We start from the raw sequence: 24,233 nt of genomic DNA on the forward strand, positions 1-24,233 counted from the left end.
ATAAAAACCTGGATGACAAGTGGAAGTGTGACTAGCATCCTGTTGTCTTCGGGGACCCATGTTTGGGTCACAGCGTGATGACAGCAGAGGGCACGGAGGCTCGGGGAGGGACCAGTCAGAAAATGCATCTATCAGTTGGAGTGTTAGTCTTTTTGGTGGATGATGAAATAGTAGAAAATCACACTCTCTCTTTCACAAAGGCACAGTAAAACATCTAAAGGGTGAGCTTTACTGTACCTGCAGGCAGATAGGTAATTAGGTGCGTGCTAGTGAAGATAGTTTGCAGAGGCCAGCTCAGTCGATCCGCTACAGAGACTCAAATAAAACGACTCCTTGAGTTGAAGTTGCTTCAGATGAGCTGTTGGGGTAGAGTAGAAACATCAAAAGACAGTACTCTTGTGTCTTGATGAGCCCAGAGAGACAAACCAGAAACCGTGCAGAGGTTTGTTCTGCTGTCAATGCTCCTTTGTTCTGGACTCCTTTAGACACTTGGAGCCTTGTGATGATTAATAAATCCACTTCGCTCAGACTCTGCGCTGTGAGTCTCCACAATGTCAAAAATACCCTCATGTGTAAAGTTTCCCAAATGTACTGAAGATAAGGTCAGGCCATTATCTAGATATTTAAAGCCCAGCCCTATCTTTTATTGAACAAAGGGTTTGATGCGTTATCTTTTTTTGTTTGGCCTGGCTTCACTGAAAACCTCTTTTTGTGACTGCAGAGTGACATAGTGTACTTTTATAATGGGAGATCATGTCTATGTGAGAACCTATTGAATCTGTCCATCATTACCTTCACCAAGCAATCAAATCCTTTTAGTTAAATCTTTGAGACAATTGAAGGCTATTTCACTCTGTTGTATTCTTGTTTCATCAAGTCACTATCCAAAGATATTTAGTTGAAACAGAGAAAAGATGGCCAAGTCATTTTTATCTTTGCCAAGGAGGTTCATTTTTCTTTTGTGTTTGTTTGTCTGTCTAATAATAAGCAGCATTGCATAACAACTACTGGACGGAGTACCATGAGACTTTTGGTCAGGATCAAGGAATTGTGTATCATTTGCTTACCACTGTTTTTTTTACATTTTCATAGATTTCCTAGGGAATCATTCATGGATCTTGATGAAAAAGTAATTAATAATCAAGGAACTAATATCAATTTGGTGCAGCTTGATTGAATTTAAGGGACTGTTGCCTTGTATGACTTATTATCTCTATTGAGTACCACTCTAATCTGTGATTGTTACTTACATGACTTAAACAATGACTCAATTGTCAAATCCGTGTCTGAATAACCTTCTGTCAATAAAAGAATTCAACAATTAATTGTAGCTGAATCTATAAAACAGTCACAGGGTTGACCTTGAATATGTTCCATAGAATCAGAGATCAAAACAATGATTCTGATCAGATTACAAAATAGTCAGAGGTGTAAGAGGGTATTATATCCATAATGATACTGAATCTGCCAAACAAAGCAGAATCTATGCGTGTGTGAAACTTTGTGAGGCGGTTTGCACTGCTCAGTGATTTCCACACTAACCTTGTGTGATGACGAACAGAAGAGGAAACAAGCACTCACAGACTATGCTTGAAGCACAGCATTGATAGATTTATGAACAAATTGGCTTGTTACAGCTTATTTATCTCATGAACCTTCAGCGGTGCTTAGCTCAGCACGGTGGGGAGAAACTCTTGGAAGTCCCAGGAGTATTTATTGGTAAAAAGTATCTCTCTCTTCTTATTTTTAATGGGCACCAGGGTGCTCAGTGTGGAAGAAGGAGCAATAATTGCTGCACAGCCAAATGCTCCAATTAGAGCTTCTATTAATGACCATATTTTCTCTTTAACTTTGACACTTGGTCGACATCACAGAGGATATCAGTTTTTTTAAAGTGTGCTATGCACTCCCATAAAATAACCTTATATTAGACACCCTTATATTTATGATGATGATTCACAGTGATGGGGTTTCGTACAACCAGGTCCAACATTGAACACAAGCAAACATGAAAGAATGTTTATAGATTTTCCGATATAATTTTTATTCCTGGATAGTATTAAGGGTGTTTGGTGTTGTTGTTGGTGCTATATCACAGAATCTGTATAGATATGGCATTTGAAAAGTAAAATGATGAAGACTACTGAGTCTGGGCATCTCTTTCATCTGACATATCTATCAGTCTGTCTTGTTTATATGTGTCATCTTTATATGACCTATCTATCTTTATGAATTATTTATTTTTGTATCTATATTTATTTCTTCATTTGATCCCTCGCCTTGTTCCTGTAGGTGCCTGGACCACAGTGCCGCTGTGCTATCGGCAGTATTCTGAGTGAAGGAGAAAACGAGGCCGACGAGGAGCTTCTGAAGCGCTATGAGACGTCTGGCTTTAATGTTTATTCTTTTCCTGAAGTCACACACGTGGTCACTACCTCGTTACCCCACAGGACGTTTTTCTCTATTCTCCTGAGAGTGTGGAGAGTCTACCCCCGGCTCGGGCTCTACATCAAGGTATTTTGCTTTTTGGACTCTTTGCTGCAGCAACTCTCTCAATCATTTGACGTTACCTCCCCCCAAGGAGTCTATGTTTTCGTCTGCATTTGTTTGTTTGTTAGTAGGGTTATGCCCAAAAATTACTCAGAAGATTTCCATGAAATGTTGTGGAGGGGTGTGGGGCAGGACCCAAGAAAGAAGTGTGGTTTTAGCTCCAGGAATTCTTTTTTTATTTCTTCAATATTGTGAGATAGGGCTTTGTGAAAGTAATTATTTATGACATAGTTATTGATTCAACCTGTTAAAAGGGCAAATCTTGCATTCAGGAAAGTCTGACACAAAAAGTCTCATAACCTAGTAGTTCTAAAATAAAGTAAACAATATATTAAGCAGTAGGGTTCATACGACATATACTATAGAATACAATCACTAACTCAATAGATGTGTCCATGGTTTAGTGATACACTCTACACAGGACTATAACCATGCCTGAACAAATTTTTCTATAGATGTGTATGTGAAATGTTACTAAATCCCTGTGTAAAGGGGAAGGAAAACCTGTATAAACTTCTCTTCATCATAGTAAAACATGCATTACCTTCACACAGCCAGAATCTTTACGACCATCACATTCGGTAAACATCCCATGGGCCCCAGTGTTCCCACAAAGCTTTATGCTAAGGCAGCACACAATCAGAGACTCTCAGTGTTTCTGTATTGACTCAGGTGCTGGCCATTTACAGAATTGTCAGATTTTGAAACAGTAATGATAATTCTTTTTGGGAATGGGAAAAGGTGGGATTATAATGAGTCACTGCCTGCCTGTGTGCTTATTCTAGCGATAGGAAAACGGCTAAGGAAATGTGCGAACGTGTGTGTGTGATGGAATGAATCACTGCTGAGTCTGACGTATATGATCAATATCTAACCTCATGATCATCAAATGCATGCCTGAGTCATACTGTGCATTTTCAGGCTTCGCAAAGTGAAAATGTAATTTGTGAAAAGCTGAGCGCGTCAAATCTTTTCTTCACTCCTTCTTGGCGGCGCCCCCTGGAGGGTTTAGTAGGTGTGTGTGTGTGTTTTGTGTGAGGTACGTTGCAGCAGGAGAAGATTCTCGGCTTTGGAGGAGATGGAGACGTGCAGTGAAGTCGAAGACAAAGTAGAGAACTGACAAGGAAAACATCTTGAGCTTCTTTTACCACTTTATGATGAACAATCTCACTGAGGGCTGCCTGAGGGATGCTGGGAAAGTGAGTCATTGTGATGAGCAGAGAGTTTGGGCAGATATGGTTTCATTATGCAGTGTGCTAAAACAGGTGGCAACACCACAGGTTATCTCAAATCACTCTGCCTCTGCCGGAGGAATGTGTTTGTGTGTCCTGTCTGGCTGCCTCCACCATCTGCTTGGATGCTGTTTAAACGTGGCTGCGCTCCAGAGGCACTTACCCTGTCTGAAAGGTCAGCACACAAAAACCGGCCATCTCTCTCCTTCCACCACAATATGAAATCTTACCGTGATCTTTGTGTGTGCACCTGCTACATATGATTTACTGGATTGTCTGGTTATAGTTAGTTTTCGTAGATGAGGTCGTAGCTAGTAGCTTTGTTAGGTTTACATTGCTACCCAGGTACATGGTCTATTAGCCCATAAATAAATACTTTTGAAAATACAACTTTTTTTCAACTTTTTGGTGGTTAACGCCGGGTTCACACCGGACGCGGAAGCGACGCCAATGCGAGGCGTAAGCGCAGCGCCAATCCTCTGGCTCCCATCCACTCCCATGTTAAACCGCAGCGCTGAACACACCGGACGCTGAAGGGTAGCGTTGTGCCGCGGCGGCCTAGCGCCGTGAAGCGATCGTTTCGGCGTCGAGTCTATTTTTTTCGCTTGACGCGAGCGTATCGCACCAGGAAACACACTGAAAAATGATTTTAAACGATATTGACGACATATTTTATGTGAGATTAATGATCAAATATGCATCCCATACTTTGTATTCACCTTCTGTTGTCCAGGAGTTTTAATTTTACCACTTTTACCGACCACATTATTAAATGTCCCCCTCTGCCCATCCACTACAGCCACACAAGCAGACATAAAGATAAAAAGAGAGAGAGAGGGGGGGTGGGCTACGTATTCTCCACATAGGCTTGAGTGGAGAATACGTAATTTACCCTTGACACCCGACATTTAACGCACCCGACATTTAACGGAGCAAACAGCGGAGAAGTTCTTCAACATATAATTGAAGTGGAGAAGTACAGTGAGTTGTATAATCCTCGGAACATGTTGTATAAAGACAACACTAAAAAGGAAAAGACACATGTTGGGACGCTGTTGCAGTTACTTTTGTAAGTATGTATATGCTTGAGAAAAATTATGAATTGCCGTTTTTACTGCAGGCTGATAACAGCAGCGCTTCGGCGTTGCTACCGCGCCCGGTGTGAACCCGGCATAAGGCCGAAATCTCTAGTGCTTACAGATACACCCTCCCAGTTTGGTGGACAACATATTTGAAGCACCTCTCAATGCAGTGGGATACTATTCAGCAGCCTGGCGGGTCTCATGTGGGTGGATTTTATTTCCTCGTCCATTATTCACTCCTATCTGTATTGATGCTGAGAAGAACCGCTTATGTTCACATCCTGTAGCAAGGCTGACATAAGAAGGCAGAATATGAATAATACAAATTGTCCATCTGCTCTCTGTTTGTCTCAAAACGTGGTTTCCATTAAAACAAGATTGACCTTGGTGAAAAATAATTTGGGAGTTGTGATCTGTGGTTTCTGCCCCTAGACAACACGATCCAGCCCAAGTCATAAAATCCACAAGCGACGTGTTTAGAGGTCAAATAACATCACGCACAGGTTGGACAGTTTCACAGTGCATGTGCGGTTTGCAGCTGTTTCTCCTCTGACTCACAAGAGAAAAGCGAGAAAGGTCCAACGGTATTGCATTAGATATTAAAATATACAGCTGCGTTCTCCAATATCTGCTTAATGGGGATTTTGGTGTCCCACTGTGGTCTTAAACCACAATGTACAACAACCAAGTCAAGTCATTCCGTTTTTTCTTTTTGTAATATCCAGTACCTTGTTATCGCATGTAGATTGATTCTGCTGCTTCCCCTGTATTCACCCACAATGCACCTTTATCTGGTGTTCTCTAAAAGGTACCTGTGATGGCAGAAAACTGAATCCTAAAAATATTACTGAAAACATGTTACACAGGAAATTTGAAAGAGTGATGACAAAATATGTTTTCAATGTGGAGCAAATTAATACAATTTTAATGATTTAAAATGTATTTTTATCAATTTTTACAACATTTAAAAAATTGACATGTCATGCTGCCTTATACATGTGGATTCAAATTATAGGAATTGAAGTGTCAGTGAAAGAACTTGAGGTTAGTTAAAGAAGTTGAGGTGTCAGTTTAAGGAGTTGGTTCAAGTTAAAGTAGTTCAAGTGCCAGTGAAAGGATTTGAAGTCACAGTTTAAGGCGTCAGTTAAAGTTGAGGTGTCAGTAAAAGTAGCTGATGTGTTTGTTAAATGAGTTGAAATGTGAGCTTAGCAGGTCAATTATCAGTGAAATTGAAATGTAAGTAGGAAACGGTGTGTTTGCAGGACCTAAAGTGTGTGTAAGTGTTTCTGGTATCGCTGAAGTGACCTGAAGGGTTTGAGATCGAAGTAGATCAATTGCCAGTTTAAATGAAGAGCTTAAAGGGGCTGAACCATAGTAGAGGACTGTTAAGAGTTCACATCACATTTGAGATCTGTGTGAATGGGCAAATGCTCTGAAAACTCTATTAACAAATTATGAAACCCTACAGCTTTTGATTTTATCGTGAATACTTCATTAGTGCACTGTATATAGTTCAACAACAATATTTAATCTTAATATAGTTCACATTTTACAGAAGCAGCCTAGCCGAACAGCCACCTCCAAATGGCTTTCTTTTTGTGAATAATGCATGCTGTTGATGGCACTTCAAATATCCCAAGTGGTGAGACCTTTTCAAACAAGCTCATCAGCATTTAGCATGCCTGGCTTATTATGGCACAATGATTTCTGTCTGTCACACACTTTGAGGCTCTGCCCCATGGCTAGGCCTGATATTTGCCTACTCAGACCATTGATCGGTCCCGGTGTTTTTTCTTCTGTGCCTCGGCTTTTAACTGGTGGGCTGCATCACGGATACCCTAGTGTCTTGAGACTTGATTCAAGCAAGGGGGCCAGGCCTTCAGACTGCATCGGGAGGATTATATTGCTGACATTCACCGAGATCTAAAGGTTTGTGAAGGGCAGATGATGGAACATTTGTTTGCTGGAGGGCACACAAATTTCTTTGCAGCGCAGAGCTTCTGGGCTGAATATAAAGCTAATTTTCCCTTGTTCATTATAAATGGCAATTTCTCTTATTTTTGTCATGGTAAAGAGATCATGAAGTCGTCCTCAGCACAAAAATCAAGCCTCATTTTTTGGAAGAAAAGGTGCAGCCTCTTGCAAATTCTTATAAGAACCATCTGCAGAGGGCGGGAGTGATGCAGCGCAGTGCACAGATGTTAGACCGCAGGGCCTGTTGAACACATGCAAAACTGTGATGTAAAATCAGAAAGGTCAGAAAAGGTTCATAATCTGGACAGAGTCATGGAGGAGGATGATGGAAGATTTAGAAGGGAAGCCCAATTGTAATTCTATGAAATAATATTTGTATCATTGCATTCATTCATGTTGCCATTGGCACTAAATGCAAACCTCTTAAGTTACTTCTCGTACAGAACTTTTAGTTGCAGTCAAACATCCAGTACTGGAACATTTACTTTGTCTGTTTCAGTTGCAACCAATGACACTAACTAGGTGCACGGATCAGACCATGTGGTTGGGAGGATTATTTTCCATCTGTCAGACTTAAATAGGTTTGGGATTTCTGGGCTTCTGTCTGACAGGACTTCTCAAAGTATATATGGTTTATGTTTTATTTATTGACTTAAAACAAAGCCATGTCTGTTACACACATAGTTGTTTCATTGACCATAATGTTGTTTATTTGAGCCCACAAAAGCCCAAACTCTCCAATAGACTGCAAGTGCAAATTTATAATGCAAGCCTTCATACCCATATTTAATGATATTTCCAATACATTTTAAAGACACCACACTTAGAAGTAAAATCTACCCATTTTATACATTGCTTGGTTGTGAGTAAGAAGGAAGTTATCATCAGTTTCTTACAAATGAGTGTGATTCATCTCACTCATTTGAGCTATAGTTACTAGTAAGGTACAAACTAGCTGGTTAACTTGCCTGGTTCTGAATTATTGCTCAAGGTTTATTTCCAACAAGATGAGACACATTTCCTCTTTATCCCCTCAGTCTCATCTTTCAATGTTGTGGGAACTATTTACATTCACAGCATCACATCTGTTTTCCTCCTTTATCATTTCCAATCTTTCCTGGTGTCTTGCATTACAGAAACGGTGTGTAGTAAAACAATGTGACCAGAATGAGAAATTTAGATTATTACTCTTAATGCAACAATAAGAATAAGATTGGACTTTATAAAGTGCTGCTCAGCTTAAGACTTTATTAACAGGTGTTATTTCTTCCCATTGTAGTCAAATCATTGTCGTCTGTTTTTTTAATCTTAATTTGTTAATCATATTAATGCACAAAACCATTAAATCTCTTTTACCACCAATGTTTCATCACAACCCTACGAGCGATATCACCCCTCGGGAAGCTCTGCGGAGTCAAACGTTCAAACATGACTTTCATCCAGCAGCTGGCGGGAATCTACTGTTAATGTCACATCTACATATGATTGATCTGATTTAAACTTTACTCTCGGTTGCACTGTCGCTCTGAATCAATATCAGGCAGTGGGGTGTGATTGCATTTTGAGCAAAGGTAGATATTTTTAGATATGGTACAAATTGTTTGGTGCCAGTGGCGATCTTATCAATCACTCCAGATGTAAAGATCGAGCCAACGCTTAAAATATGTGTGCTGTCGTGCCTGCTTTGAATATTATTACACTGTTATTGTATATTGTCGAGTTTCATGCTTTGTCCTTCATTGCAGTGTTTGTATAAAGAGAAATTATGCCAGGGAAAACAACAGAAGAAAACGCATAAATAACAACATGTTGTGGAGCTACAGAGACTTAACTAAACTCCTTCAAAATGGAACCCTGGCAGCAAATATTGTGCTGTCTTATTAGCTGCTGGCTGCAGTTGAGCTGGAGCCCTCAGGAAAAGGAACAAATTAAATGTTTCAGATTTGTTTTACAAATATATAGAAAACTGGTTGCAATCAGCAAAACAAAAAGGATCTTACCCTGGATTGTGGAACTTGCTGCTGACACATTTGTGATTGGCTGATTTACCAAAAGACCAACAGTCTTTGCTAAATTGTTCCTATATTAGTTGTTCACATTGCATTTATACAACTACTTTTTTCTGGTCGTACAGCTGCGATGTATGTTCTGCAGTATAATAGAAGAGAAAACACACTTGTTCTTTCGTGCCGGCTAAAGCGTTCAAACAATGTGGTTGTCTCTTTTACAGAGATAGACGAGCAAATTAAATGAATTTGTTGCCGCGTCCTATTGAGGGATTTTCTGAAAAGCAATCCCAGAGGCAATTGTGAACCAGTCAAGTATGAGTCCGACGACAGGCCGGGGGCACCAAACCAAGGTGCAGAGGTTTGAGACTTCAGCGAGCCAACTTAAGAAAATGAGAAAGATAAAGAAGCGGCTTACGACTTAACTGCTTTTATTCAGCTGAGTGACTTTCAAACAGTCCTTGTTCATTTGTCAGGGTTGAATAAGTCCGTGTAAAGACTGTTGTTGCTTGAGTGACACCTGAATTGTTCGCACTGGCAGCAACTGCTGTCACTAATTATGCCTTTGGCCACTTTAAAGCACTTTTCCTCCTCCGGGCTTTCAAATGAAATGTAGACCATGAAAAGGCTGTGAAGATACCATGTTCCATCATCCCCCTCCTCTGTGTGAAGGCAGAGGATTCTGAGAAATGGCCAAAAAAGACTGTTCTGTTTAGGAAACACATATTGTTACAGATGTTTTGTCATTCTTGATAGAATTTGACGAAGCCAAACAGAAAATTGAGAAGAACTGCTGCATTAATATGAGGTGTTCATCAGTTACGATTAGTCAAGGGAAGTAGGAGGAGTGAGGGCAAAGGGCAATGGTGGTGAAGTGAGGGAGTGTTATCCTCCATAATCTTACAGATTACTGTAATTAACACACTCGCTGCAGGAAACCGTCAAATGTCACTGCCGCCTCAGCCACATGTTCTGTGAATACCAGTTTCACTGTTGCAAAGTTTCGCTGCGGAAGAGAATTGCTGCCACGTCAGAAAAAGACAAAAAGGTCAGTTTTATTGTTATAATGATAAAAGTTTTTATACCCTGAGAAATCTTCTTCTATAACAACATAGTATTTGTCTTGCAACATGTTTCATCTGGTGCAAGTTCTATGTAAGAGAATACTGCTGCATATTGATAACTGATAGTACTGTATTGATATCAAACTATGCAAAATATAAGAAGCGTTTTGTCAGACATGCTTCAGTTAAAATGACCAACAAAACTGAAAAGTCATTTCTTGCCTGTCCTTCTATAAGTATATGAAAATGTGTAACTATGCAGGTATACCGACGGTAAAGCATGTTTATTCTTCTTATGAAATCACACACCCTAAGTGGCCTAACTGAAATAAAACATGCCTTGAATTTAGTTCTGAGAGGTTGTCCATAGAGGAGTAATGATTATGCATTTAATCGTCATCAAACTTTCTGTCTACTTCAGCTACTTTTGTCCGTCTAGTAAAGATCCTCAGAGACCAAGATCTTTCTTCATTTTAGAAAACAATGTTTCTTCACATCCAGCACCAATAGCAATGACGTATAAAAAACGTATAAATATAATATTAATGTTAACATAATAGGGCAATCTTCATTGTAATGTTGAGAAGAAGAACATTAGACACATAGAACAATAGTAAACTGTTATTTTTCCTTTGAACAATCTGTCTCTGACAAGATGATTGTGGCCAAATAGACACTTTTGAGAACAACAATTTACTCTAAATAAAATCCTGCGATCCAATGCTGCAGAATGCATTAATTCCACAGTTAATAAGTAGTAATATCTAGTTCTAATCTAATTATCAAGATAATATTTTCGTATAATTTCTCCTACTGAATTTCCCACGGGATTAATAAAGTATCCATCTATCTATCCAGCTTCTCTTCGCAGTCGATACAATATCCAATCGGATCTGGAAGCACCGTGAACTTTACTTTTTTTAGACACAGTCAAATGCTGCAGAAGGTCAATAGTTTTTATTTATTCCCACAGGCTTCACTTACTCACGTTACATGTAAATTTACCACAAACTCAGTAGCTATAGAGCCAAATCACCAGAGACCCAACTAGGAGTAATTTATTTATTTGTTATTAAATATCATTAAAATGAAGGTGCATATTCATTCATTGTTACACTAGGTTTGATATTTTCTCCAACTTAAGTTCTAGTGAGGTAATTTTCACTATCATGATCACATTTATATTAGTAAGGGGTTCAGCTTCAGCAGCATTTCCTCTGATAGTCAGCTCTTCATTTCTCCTTGTGTTGCTACTGTGCTGTACATCCAGCCTGGTTAGTGTGACAGCTGAGGTGTTGCAACCACCATCGGCGAAATTGGCCACTTTAAATGGTATTTATAGAAAGACTTTCTAGTCATGATGACCACTCGAAGGGCTTTACAGTACGGTCTTATATTTATCTAGTCATTAGCACAGTGCATCAGTGCAGCACTGTGTCAATCGCACAGCAGTCGGGCTCTATTTGGGGTTCAGTCTTGCTCAAGGACACTTATTCATGCGGAATGGGGGAACAACTTTTTTATCCCCCCACTATTATTTTTGCTTTAAAGAGCGAATACCTGCACCAATCAAACGCTACGTGCAAAACTAAGCTGGTGCACAGGAGAAATATATAATAAAGTTCACAAATGCTAGCATGGCTTTGTCTTATGTATGTGTGTGATTCAGTTATTCATAAAAATCATGAATTGATAATGAAGATAACTGTTGTTTGCAGCTCTTATTGAAAAAGCAGCAATAGAATAATGGCCTTATGTGCTGAGGAGAACAGGTTTACCAGGATCTCCCTTTTGGATTTAGGACCATTGTAAATTTTGTGGTGAAACTGAACTTCCAGATCAAGGGGAGATTCATGAAAATTCAATTGGTTCCTCTGGATCCTCGTTCACAGGTTTTATTCATGTCAGACTTGACTGAGGTTATTCCCCCTCTACAGTACCGCAGCATGTTTTTCTCCACTCCTCTCGTGTCCAAATGTATGCATTTTATTTGTTATGCTGTCCCAGAGTGCCTCTAGACCTTCCCTCCACCAACGCTTCCAGCTCCACACTGGAGAAAAATGTATTTCTGCTCGAGAGGGAAATTGCAGCAAAATTTGTTAATCCTAAATATCTCGTCTAAAACGGATAACAGGAAAGTGTGCACTTTGTAACACTTCTCGCAATTTAGAACTGACATATTAAATTACTGTGAGTAAAAAAGCTGAAATCTATCACAACTTAAAACGCTGGTCAAACAATACTAACTTGCAGCATTGATGTGGAGACATTTTCTGTTCCATGATACCAAATATTTAATCTTCAATTAATGTCAACACGCAATTATTATCTTTATGAGTAAACTAATATCATATCTCCTAATTGAAGGTCATAGCTAGCATGTGGGAAGGGGTTAATGTAGTGAAATGTGTTTTGGCAAAAATGGTGAACACCAATTGGTGGCACATTGATGCAGTGGTTAGCCCCGTCGCCTCACAAGTGCTTAGGTTTGAATCTGTCTGGGTTTTTCTGTGTGGAGTTTGCATGTCCTCCACACAGGATGTCTGGGGGTTTATTTACGTCATTTCACTTAATACAACTGACAAATGCTTCATACCTTTTTAATATTGTTTTTCTAATTAACATATTGCATCTTTACATAACATTTATCTCAGTCCACTCAGTGTATCTTCATGAACACTATTACAGAATTTCCCACAAATGTGTCACAGTTGCTTTGCTTGTCACCCTTCTCTCCAGTTCCTCTTAAACCAGCTCCTCAGGTCCTGTGCTGTCCGTTCCATCATTTTAAGCCACTGTCTTCTTTTTCTTACTTTGTACTTATCGTTCCAGTTTGTTCGGTACCATAGTTTGATCCAACACAAGCCCTGTACTGAATACGCGTTGTAAGTAATAAACTACAGTTGGGACACCTGGGAATTGTCTGCAACAACTTCAAGGCTTCATTTGCTTCCGTTGCTGCAGGAAAACTATAAACTAACCATTGTGTTATTCCCCAAAGTCGCCTCGTTTCATGTGGAAATGTGTACGTGGGATCTTAATTTGTTTCCAGATATGTAGTTATTACACGATCATGTGGCTTTTAGAGTTTATAATGATCATACCATGAGGGCATTTACTGATCTTGCACTCCAATGTGTTAAGCATATATTACGCATGAGTCTTATATGTGGTGATGCTAAATGAGTTATTCTTCATCATTCCCGTATTTCTCCTTCAGATGTTGACATTCACTCTAGTAGTTTAATGATTGCACACACCCGTTAACTCAAGTCCACTCAATCAAAACCCCAATTAACAGGCTGAGATTAGTCGTCAATCTCTTAAATTACTTTGGCCTTTACACAATTTAGTCAGATGTTCTTTTTATTATTTAACTTGATTAATTCGATAAGAATAAAAAAAAACAGAGTGGACACTAGTACATCCTGGTTCTTTATCTCTTCTTCACCCGTTTCCCACCGCAGAGCGGCTGCAAACACACAGCCAGCGTGAGCGAGTGTGTGCGAGGTGATTAAAGGGCCATGTGTACACACCTGTGTGTATTTGTGCTTGTGGCAGTCCCCTTCAACTAAAACTCATTCCACTCATTTTTGTTGTGTCAGATTGCCTTTCACAATCTTTCACTAGAACAAAGCACCGCAATTACACGTTTTAACTGTGACATGTGAATTAGCTCAATAATTAAACTCACAATAGCGATTAACGGAGCTCCTGCGGCACCTTTTGAACGTCGTCGTCCCACCCCCCACCCCGTGAAGCAGCTTTGGCACGGGCTGATACGTACATTTGAAGCCTGTGAAGACGAGGAAGGTACAGGTGAGGATGATGATGGTTTAGTAGCCTTCTTTTGTGATTCACGACTTCAATCTTCCTTTCAAGTCATGATTGGCTCGGCTTAAAACAAAGCATTATTAAGCAAAGATGGACACCTCCAGCTCTGCCCCTAATGCCAATTGTTTTTCTTGCATTTTCAAACAATTGAATAAAAGAAAGGTGAGGTCATGAGCTGGTGGCCTTTTTTAATGTCTGTTCATAGAATGTTATAAGGTTTTCATGCTAGAGGAGCACAATAACACAGATCCTTCTGCCCTAAAAATATTGTCATGTCTGTGCCGGGGAGAATGAGAAAAAACAACAACCTTGCTCTGACCCTGTAACTCTGGACTGCTTTAAGTGCTCTCCCGGGCCCCCGAGGCCCTGAAACCATCGGGGAAGACTATGGAGAAAATCAAAGAAAAATCAATAAGTACACTATCCACAATCCCCTGCCCTATTACAAAAGCCCACCGAGCACAATTTGTCTCAGCGATTCCACTGCTGGTCTAATTATTGGCCTGCCCTCTGTCCCGCGACTTCTGTTTATAGCAAACAGCGATACTGACCGCACTGTATATCTTGGCTTGAGGCTTGTTATAGGTTGTAGCTTACTGACCAGTGAATGGAGTCAGTGGTAATTATAGGCTCCTCGTGTGGGTGTTGAGATACTAATGATGTCCTCAAGTCTCACAATAAATGTTGACAAAATCATTAAAATCAAGGTCTTTACAGTTAAGAACCTATTAAGTTGGCAAATCGTTATTCTCTGCAGCAGGTCTGGTGTTTTTCGGCTTGTAAGCAATGGTGTAATGTCAAGACACTAATGATTAACAATGTCAACTCACCATTATCACTCATAACCAGATAATGCACAAAAGGATTTAAGCCAGTGATTGTTTATATGCTGCAAATGTTGTTGCATTATCATTTATAATTTGGTACTGTTTATAGCCTGAACAACATATCTAGCACAGGTAACCAAATCACAGTTTCCTGAAGTCTAACCTTACCTCTCCAGATTGTTTGGTATTCTCAGATTAAATGTCCAAAAGCAACAAATCCTTGTGATGGAGGAACTGGCACTACATGTGTTGGTTTCTTTTATTTTCCTGCTTGGAAAACCATTTAAATGATCGATTGTTAATCATTCTAATAAGATGTGTCTGTCCATTTACTTACCATCTTTGTTAAAGAGGTTATGTTTTCACCCCAGTCTGTTTTTTTGTCTGTAGAAACTTGGTGGAATGATGCAGTATGGGTCTGGATTATGGGACACATCCTGGAATTTTTTAGATCACTTTCTTCAACATTGTGAGATGGTTTATTCAATTTTTTTTTTTTACATTTCACTGATTCCCAAGGTAATAATTCAGACATGATAAGGGAACTGATATTTATTAATGTGCAGAATTTGGTGCAGCTTGATTGTATTTAGGGGACTGTTGGGCTTTGAGGGAGGTATGTGATCTCTTGGTGCCCTGCTAGTAAAGTAATAGTTTAACCTCTAGGACACTGCTCATCTTACACAAAAATACACATTATGCACAAGTGCACATCACTTTGCTTGGTGTGGCAATTTATTGTGATGCTTCTGGATCATTTAGTCGCTTCATTGAAGACAATGAAACATTCAAATTTCTCCTCTATAATGTTTTCTGTAGTTCTTGTGCACACATTATTTCATTTGCCTGTCAGCTTAAGTAAGATATTGGGGTCATTGTCTAGTAATAGTTGATGTACTCAACAGCTACGGCAGGTTGTCTTATTTCATGAAGCTTAATGAAAGTCTCTTATTTTCGATGTGCCCTTCTTATTCACTATTTGGAAATCTTCCAGCTCTTGACGCAATACAACAGTGAGAGTGGATCCTTTTCTTGAATATTTATCCATCCAGAATGAATAACCTTTTTATATTAAATTTGTTTCTACTTTCACCCACTTGTCTGTCCATGGTCTGAAAAGTACCTCACCCCTCCGCCTTTCATTAATGATTTTCATAAATCATTCTAAAGCTTTGAGTGCTTATGGAGCTCATGCCTTCTGTTTCCTTGCGAGGAATTAATGTCAGGATCCATTTTCAGTAAATGTTTAGTGTGTAGGCGAAAAAGAAAACAATGGGGAAGAAGAAGACATGAAAAATGACAGTTATAAAAGCAGATGCGCAGATGAAAAACTTTTGTAATTAAGTTTTATTTTGTATTTTAAGGTAACTTTAAGGTAACAGATTGTCAATGAAGCCCGATTTATAAGTGTTCCAAAAAAGTATGGTAAGGAAAGTGAGAATTTTATTTCCATCTTTATATTTGTCAAATCACCATGATTAGTTGTTCTGTCCTACACCCAGTTTTATTTACATTTAGAGAAAGCCCAAGTATGTTTTCAACCTTAAGTGTCTTCTGTCGTCTTGTAGAATCTTCGCGGTCCTGACTCTTTTGCTCTTCACCTTCATAATAGCTGTGGTCTCTAGGGGCATACTGCAGGGGCCCAGTTTTCCCTACTTTCGAGGGAAAACTGGGTTTTCTCATGATGTCTCCATTTCCCACAATAACAATGTCTCGATGACACAAGACCCGAAACAGGACCCCGTCTTTTCTGAAAACATTTACAATTTCTTTCTTTTTTTAATTTATATTCAACAACTGAATCTTCTGCAGCTGTCTGAATCATCACTCCTCAACATGACTTAATCATTCATAGGATGTTTTGAAGCAGACAGATGTGCACTTTCTTTGTCTCTCACTGAACTGTACGCTGTCCCTCTGCAGTCTAGATTAGTATGATAGTTGTGTAACCAGGAAAGAAGCTGTTCTCTGTGTCAGGTCCTTTATTATAATTTTTTAGTTTGGTGTTCCTATTATTTTCTTCTAAGGGTAAATGCAGTGCTCTTAAAACCCATATTACTGTGCTCCCTTGGCAAATAAGGCTTTTATGCTTGGCTCTTTTAAGTATGCCATTAGTCTGTTGAGCCTGCTTCTATTTAGTACAGCTTCTCCAGTGCTGTATTCGCGAGTCCCTCTCCAACACATTCTTGTGCAACTTACAACACCAAGTAGCCAAATGTAAATAAGAGCAAATATAGCTCCGACCAATCAGAATCCATGAGTGGAATATTAACGCTGAACGCGTCTGTGTAGCAATTGTACTGACTGCACGACTCTGCTAAACATCCTCTTTGCATTTTGATAATTTATTGATGGGGGCTGAAATGCCAAGTTAAACGTGTGGGAGCACGTATGTGTGCACATCAATATGCAATATGTAGTCCATGTCTGGCTTCGGCTGATGAGCCAAAGCGAAGCTGATATGCAGATGTTTCTGGAGGAGGAAATTCTCTGATAATTGATGTTGCCAAAATCACTGAAACTTTCCTGCAGACAGCAGCTAGACGAGCGTAGAGAGACAGACGGTGAGAGAGATGATAGGACATAGTTTTTTTATAAGAATTCAGCTGTCTCCTCAAAAGAGTCTACCATATGTGTGTCTGTGTGTATGTGTTCAGACTTTCTGATAATCATATTCTTCATGTTCGGCATAGCTGTTGTTCCACTAAATAGAAACTTCCAGTTTCCACTTAGTTTGAAACCGAATTGTCAGCAAGGACCACGGGGACTCCGCTCTCTCAGGATCTGTCAAGAAACTCTAATAATCCGAACAGTTTAAACTCGTTGAGAGATGGCATGAATTAAATAAAGTCTATTATCGTTCAAGGGTGCGGAGTTAGAGGAAAAAGTGCGAGGTGAGAATGCAGCAATCTTCATAATAACACGATTTTATCCTCAATTTAATGTATAATGCCTATGCCAAAAGCATTTTTGATTAAAGCAACTAGTGCATTTCCTGTTCTTAACCTGCCCGTTTGGAGTGGGCTGGTTGCTTGATCTGTGAGTACACTGGTTGCAGCTTTCTTCCTGAATCTATTAAAGTGACCTGCAGTAATTTATCTGTGAAAAAGTGATGACTGTCTGCACCAGTGCACAAAGAGCTGTTCCCCTGTTCATTCAAAGCTCAACTCAGCAAACGGAAGCCCAAACATGAGAATCACTTGTGAGAACGTGCCTGTTGACGTGAATAAAAACAAAATGTTAAATGTATTGTTTGTTCAAATCGTACCAAACGGTTCTCGGGATATGTGAGCCTCATTTCTGGAGTTATTAGGAAAATATCCTCATATCAAACAACACTAAATTCCTCAGTCTGTGCTCTGATCTGTAGCCTGCATAATATCACAACAGATCATAATCAGTATCTTCTTTACTTAGTCATATTGCATCAAGCAGCAGCAAAACTGTTGCACTTTGGCAGCAGCAAAATGGACATCAACGGGCATCAAACTGAGCAAATTAAAACAAATTTATTATGCATAATTGAATCCATGGATACACTGCACTGCAACAGCAATGTGTTTCTGCTGTTGCACGACATTTAGAATATGCCAAAAGGGGGAATGTAACAGACAGTGGCATTGCATGAGTGGAATAACAAAGCGCGGTGTATGAAAGGTTAATTAGCCCGGAGAAGTGAAGTGGTCGCTGTCACGTGAGACTTCCAGCTTTCTCTAGAGGAGCAGGGGAGCAGCAGTTGGAGCAGTGTGAAGTGTGGAGGCTGCGCATTCATAAAGACAGATCACAGAGATCTGAAATGAGCTGAGCATGGAGGTGTGAAGAGAGAGAGAGCGTGGCCTAGGGGATAGAGCGGGTGCTCTGCAACAAGAAGGTTGCCGGTTCACATCCCACTCTATCCCACCTGCATGCCTAAGTGTCCTTGGCAAGATACTGAACCCCTAGATGGCCCCTCATAAAATGATGAGTGTTCTAAAAATGTAAGTCGCTTTGGATAAAAGCGTCAGCTAAATGACATGTAATGTAATGTAATGTAAAGAGGGGGAAATGATTCATTTGAGTTCAGGCGTGGAGCAGTCAGGTTCCAACCAGGTTCTCACTCAGGATCATGTGTTGTATTGGCAGCGAGTCTGAACTTGTATCCTGTTATGGAGCTTCCTCTGTCCATTACATGTACATGTGTGTCAACTTGCAAGTGTTGAAGGGACTTGTTTTATCTTTGGTAGAGATGTGAGTCAAGCCATTTTCACTTCAGAAAGTTTTCCTTTCACATACGAAGAACACAGCAGGAGATTGTCTGAAACATTCAGCCAAGGGCTGGTGCCTGAGAGGAGCATGCGGGAGGCAGAACATGACGCATTCATTCTGCTGCAGAAATCACATTAGCATTTCAACATTTCAACTTCTGCATCAGCCCCATCACCAAAAGCTCTTGAATCTGTGTCTTTCAAAGTTAAAATCTTCACATTCTACATTACCCGCACCACTTTGTCATCCCGAGATATTTTTTCTCCTCCACTTTGCATCCCTCCATATGTAAAAAAAGAAGAAGTCGTCACTAGGCCCGCATGCTTGCTGTACTCTTTCAGACACTGACATTTCAATAAGGGGCTTGAGGGAAATCTTCTGGAAAATTTCCAGAGCAGGTACAGTTAAAACGGAAAATGGTCTGTATTTATATGGTACTTGAGTCTTGATGAACTCTACAGTTTTGCTATTCACACTCACATTGTACAGTGCCTCTGTGTGCAGCATTTTCTCTATCATACATCACTCATACATTGCCAGGACATACCCTCATTGGGATTCAGTATCTTGTTCAAAGTCACTTATGCATGCAGAAGTGAGACTGGGATCAAACCACTGACCTTCTGGTTAGTCTATGAACTGCTCTGTTTTTTTTCTATCTCTTAATATTACTGAATTGTACAGTTAAATTGCTTTAAAGAATATCTGTACAATCAAGTTATGTTTGTTGTATGTGAACATACTTTTCACTGTCCCCTACTTGCTCTTACAGGAGAGGAGGCTGTGTGCACATCCGTTCCTTGAGATCTACAGGGGGGATCAGATCCAGTTCATGGCCCCCTTGGCCCGGCAGGGAGATTTCTACGTCCCTGAAGCCCGCCGGGTAGAAAGGAGGCTCTCAGAACAAGAGGAATCCCACAGTGATACAGATGTCTCAGGTAAATGACTGCACTGCCTAAGCACATACATGTTTGTTGCAAATCAAAACCCTGTTTAGCTGCTCACGACGACAGGAATAGCTTGTGTTACTCCTGAAATATCTATGTGATGTAATGTCTCATATTCAACACCATCCTTAACTAATGATTACTTTAAAATTACACTTAATTTAAGAAGGTTTTTCAGTATTTTTTCTGATCCAGAACCAGTCATTATGTAGTGATTACCTTTTCCATGCAAAGCAGATCTTGAATTATACTAAAGGTGATAATGGAAACTCACTAATGGGGAATATTGAAAAAACGGTTTGTATCACGAATCTGAATCATAAAATAAAACCTTTCCTAATTATTATGGGACTATAGAAAACATGAATGTTGTCCCAGTCTGGGTCATTTACTGATTTCTGATTTTTTGGGATTTTTGTTTCCGCAGACCAGACAATTTAAATCAAACTGACTTACAGAAATATCACCTTTTATAAAGTTGACTTGAAAACAATCCAGCAGATATGGAGCCGCATTGACATAAATTGTTGTTTTTGGCAACCAAATGACTTTCATTTCAGTGTTTACTCTCGCTCTGCTTATGGTCTCCACCAAGTCCTACGGGAAATATCTGGTTCTCCAGCTGCCAAACGCTTCACTATGTGAACGAGATTTAAAATTGGGAAAAAGTTTGAACTTTTCACAGTTAGTTCAATACAATAAGCTACTTTCTGATGGCCATCGGGAAACTGCATGTTAAAGACACCTCTGCTTTGGCCTCAGCTTTCAGATTTGGTTGTTACCGCTTGGGTTGGACCCAGGGGGGTTGGACCTTGTTACTACTGCTGTTTTGTTTATGAGCAGCCCAGCAGAGGAAAACTGTGACTGACACCTTCGTAGGTGTTAATGAAAAGCCAAGACACAACAGCCTCTAGTGGAAGTGTGGTGACACCCACCAAGGGGTCGTTCACAGCAATATGGAATCCATATGGTTCTCTCACTTTGACTGTAAACAATGCACAAGCACTTCTATACGATTCCACTTGACACTAATTTATACTCATGAGAACTCGTGGAGCAGTGTTTGCAGCATTAAATATTGGATGAAGCGAGTCTGATCATGAGTTCACATGAAGTGTGAAAATAAGCCTGTCTGATGATAACAGCCTCATAGAACCTAATTGCTACCGCTTTGTGACTGGGGCCATGTGGTGTAATTAAATTCATTTCAACAGAGCTAGACCTTAGAATGAATCCAAATATAACCCAGTGGAAACATAAATACTCAAACAATTCAAAAAACAAGACAGATTACAAACGGGACATACTTTTTAAACATGTAGGGGACTAAGAAATGTATATATTGACTATAAAGAGGACTTCAAATTAGAGCCCAACCTTTTTATTCAGTTGTTCCAAACCATTGGCCAATTTGAGCATTTTACGGACATCAGACATACTTTTGCCGACAGGAATTACAGAATAAACGATGCAAAAAAGATCTGCATTTATGTTCTCATTTTACTATTAAAATATATTTTCTCAATTAAATTTCGCATTTATTTATTTATATAAACGGGTGAAAGGAATCTTCCCTAATATTTATATCGCCTTACTGGACATAACCATTTAAGTAAGGTTCTACCTAGACTTATTAGAAAGGTTTCTGATGCATGGAACAGGCTCCACATGTATTTTGTTATTTTATATTCATAAATATTGCTTATTGTTGTCAGCTAGAACAAGTGATATGAAAACATAATTTTGAGCTCCGGGGAACCTGTGATGGGCTTTTTTTCTTTATTTCCTGACATTTTATGAGCCACAGTATTTGTGATTAATATATAATGTGTGCTATGTTGTCAGATATTATAAAAACTGTCTAGGATGCCAGTCAAAAGCAAGTGAGTTTCCACTGTTTGGTGCAGTGGTGGAGGCACTGAGGAGCACATTCTACAATGATTGATTTGTTTCACTGGCATTTGTGTCTTGGTCTGATTTTTAAAATGATGATTTTGAAAAGTCTACCTTGTGTCAACTTCGACAATTGTGTCCAACCTCTCGCATCCAGTGTCCCATCTTTCTTCGGCTCCCATCCACAAGCTGAAAACTTCACACACCTCAGAAGTTCCCCTCTGGATCCACAGGCTCTGGTACAAAGCCGAGAGAAACTGAGAGTGAAGCTGACAAATCCAGAGCTCGTCATGTGTCACGAGCCCAGTGTGCGTTTGGGTGCATGACGGTGAATGATAATGTGACAGATAGCCGTGCTCCTGTCACACTGGGTTGAACTCTGCCAGGTCAGTGGAGCATTCAGTAAACTGGAGGCTTCTTTGTTACTCTGACCCCCAAACCCACCACCGCTGCTCCTTTGCCCACCATACTGAACCTGTCTCATTGAGTGGAATAACGCCCCTCAGCCTCCTCAATCTGTCAAGGAGGTAAGAGGATTTCCATCATGGATACCTATGAAACAAGTTTTCATGTTCAGCTGAGCGTCATATTTCACCCCACACCACTAGAAGGATTTTATAAGATGAAATGAGGCAAAATCCTTTAAATGGAGATGACACACTTATAAGATGTACTCAAACTATATAGAAAAAGTGACACAAAAAAGTGGGACTTTAGCTAAAGGATCTTAATAAATCTTTACAGAAAATATACCAATATTTACCAATTTTATTGTGTCCATCTAATCTTATGGTTAATGTCTCAGCAAAATCTTAATTGAGTCTCTTTCACTTTTTAAATAACACCTTGGTGTGCTCTGATTTTGACCTGAAGGATTTCAGACTGATAATAGTTATTATGTGTAAAGAGTAATAAGCACATTCATTTTTGACACTCTTACGTTCCATCAATGGATCAACTGACAGGCTGATTTGACTACAGATTTGATGCCAGAAGGCAAAACGTAACTGCTCAATCAAATGCAGATACAATTTCCGCTTAAAAAGTGAAGATTTCAAGTCTAATGTAAAGGATTTTTCCTCCCTAATGTCTGATTAGATTAGTTCCCTTGCCTCAGGCGTTCAACCAGCGCAGGAAAAGCCAACGTGAGACCAAACTCGTTGCTTTTTCATACCTCAGTGAGCATATTTTTTAATGTTTTATTTCATTTTTCTCTTTCCTCCATCAATCACATGCAGACAAGGTGGTATTAATTGAATCAGGAACAGCTTGTGGCTACATTCAATTAGTTTTTTTTATTTGAATTTCTACTACATTTTCATTAAGATAACCAGAAATGTGTTCTGTGCAGTACATTGTGCTCAGCACATATTTGTAAACATGTTCTCTACCAATCCGTGACAATCATCCTAGTTCACTTTCTGTCATGTTATAGTTTGGTTTAAATTCTTGTTGTCCACCTGTTGTTCGAGCTCAGTCGTCCCAGTCTCATATTCTCTGTCAACATGAAGTTATTGCTACTGCGATATCTCTCACTGCCCGTCTTTTCTAATATCATATTTTGTGTGACGTGTGACGTAACATGAGCCTTTAGTGAAACAGCACATGGCTAAAATTCCACGTTGAAGTACACAGTTGCTCTTGATACAATTTGTTTTACTTGTGTATATTTTCAGTGTTATTAATGTTCTGTATTATTCGTAAATCGCAATGCAACAACGTTCCCTCTTTTTGCGTTAAGCTTGTTGGAATTCTCTCAGTTGAGCTCAGAAACCATGATCATATCTCGAGTTTTATCTTTCAGTTTCCTACTTGTTGAAGTTTAATAGTGATTTTAAAACAGATTAACACTGCATGATTGACAGCTGAGACTGGCTGGTGATTGGTGGAGCGTGTGGACCGACGTGACCTAGATCAATACTGCAGACAAGTGGCTGGGATGTTTTGGCTTAATCTTTTGACGATGTAGCATAGTGGAGATGCATCATCCATCTTTATATACATTCAATGATTATAGACAGTGCTCGCCTCTAACATGTGACATCTAAAAAACAAGTCTTCAGCCTGTTCAGCCATTCTGTCACCAGCACAAACCTCAGCCATTGTATTTTATCACCTGCAACATGATTGATTTGCCTCTTGGTGGTTCTGTGTCCACTGTTTCATTTGAAACGTCAGTTTTCTCACCATCTGTGTATCATCATCAGTTCTGCACCTAAGGACAGGCTGGATATGTGCAATATGTACGTATTGATTTGTGGAGAGTGTTATGTGCCAACACTGACAAAATTGTGAAGAGACTGGCGCACAAACACACACAAGTTTGTACATCTATCTTGAGGATACTAAGGCATTATACATTCCCGAGCCCCTAACCTAAACCTAATTCTAACCCTAATGCTTAAACCTGAAGTAGCCCATCAAAGGGGGTCAGAAAGTGAGGACCAGCCAAATGTCCTCACTTTCTCAAAATGCCCTTATTCACTGTAGGTTGTATGGTCCTCACAAAGATATGAGTACAAGTACGTACACACACACACACACACACACACACACACACACACACAGTATGATATTGA

General features: G+C 39.6%; 1 protein-coding gene across 2 annotated transcripts in view; it reads left to right on the top strand.

Moving 5' to 3' along the window:
• The window catches only part of LOC133967252 (testis-expressed protein 264 homolog), a 30,854-nt gene that overhangs the window by 4,039 nt on the left and 2,582 nt on the right, over positions 1 to 24,233 (top strand). Inside the window, exons 2-4 of one of the 2 annotated variants that reach the window (XR_009924027.1) lie at positions 2,293 to 2,514; positions 19,587 to 19,752; positions 21,812 to 22,181. Coding sequence is in view for 1 of the 2 variants with exons in the window: in XM_062402579.1 (XP_062258563.1) it covers positions 2,293 to 2,514; positions 19,587 to 19,752 (388 nt within the window). In the remaining variant the exon portion in view is untranslated. The remainder of the gene's footprint in view (positions 1 to 2,292; positions 2,515 to 19,586; positions 19,753 to 21,811; positions 22,182 to 24,233) is intronic. The other variant, XM_062402579.1, reaches the window with a different exon arrangement.

The sequence above is a fragment of the Platichthys flesus genome, chromosome 2, assembly GCF_949316205.1.
Source record: "Platichthys flesus chromosome 2, fPlaFle2.1, whole genome shotgun sequence".
Lineage (NCBI taxonomy): Eukaryota > Metazoa > Chordata > Actinopteri > Pleuronectiformes > Pleuronectidae > Platichthys > Platichthys flesus.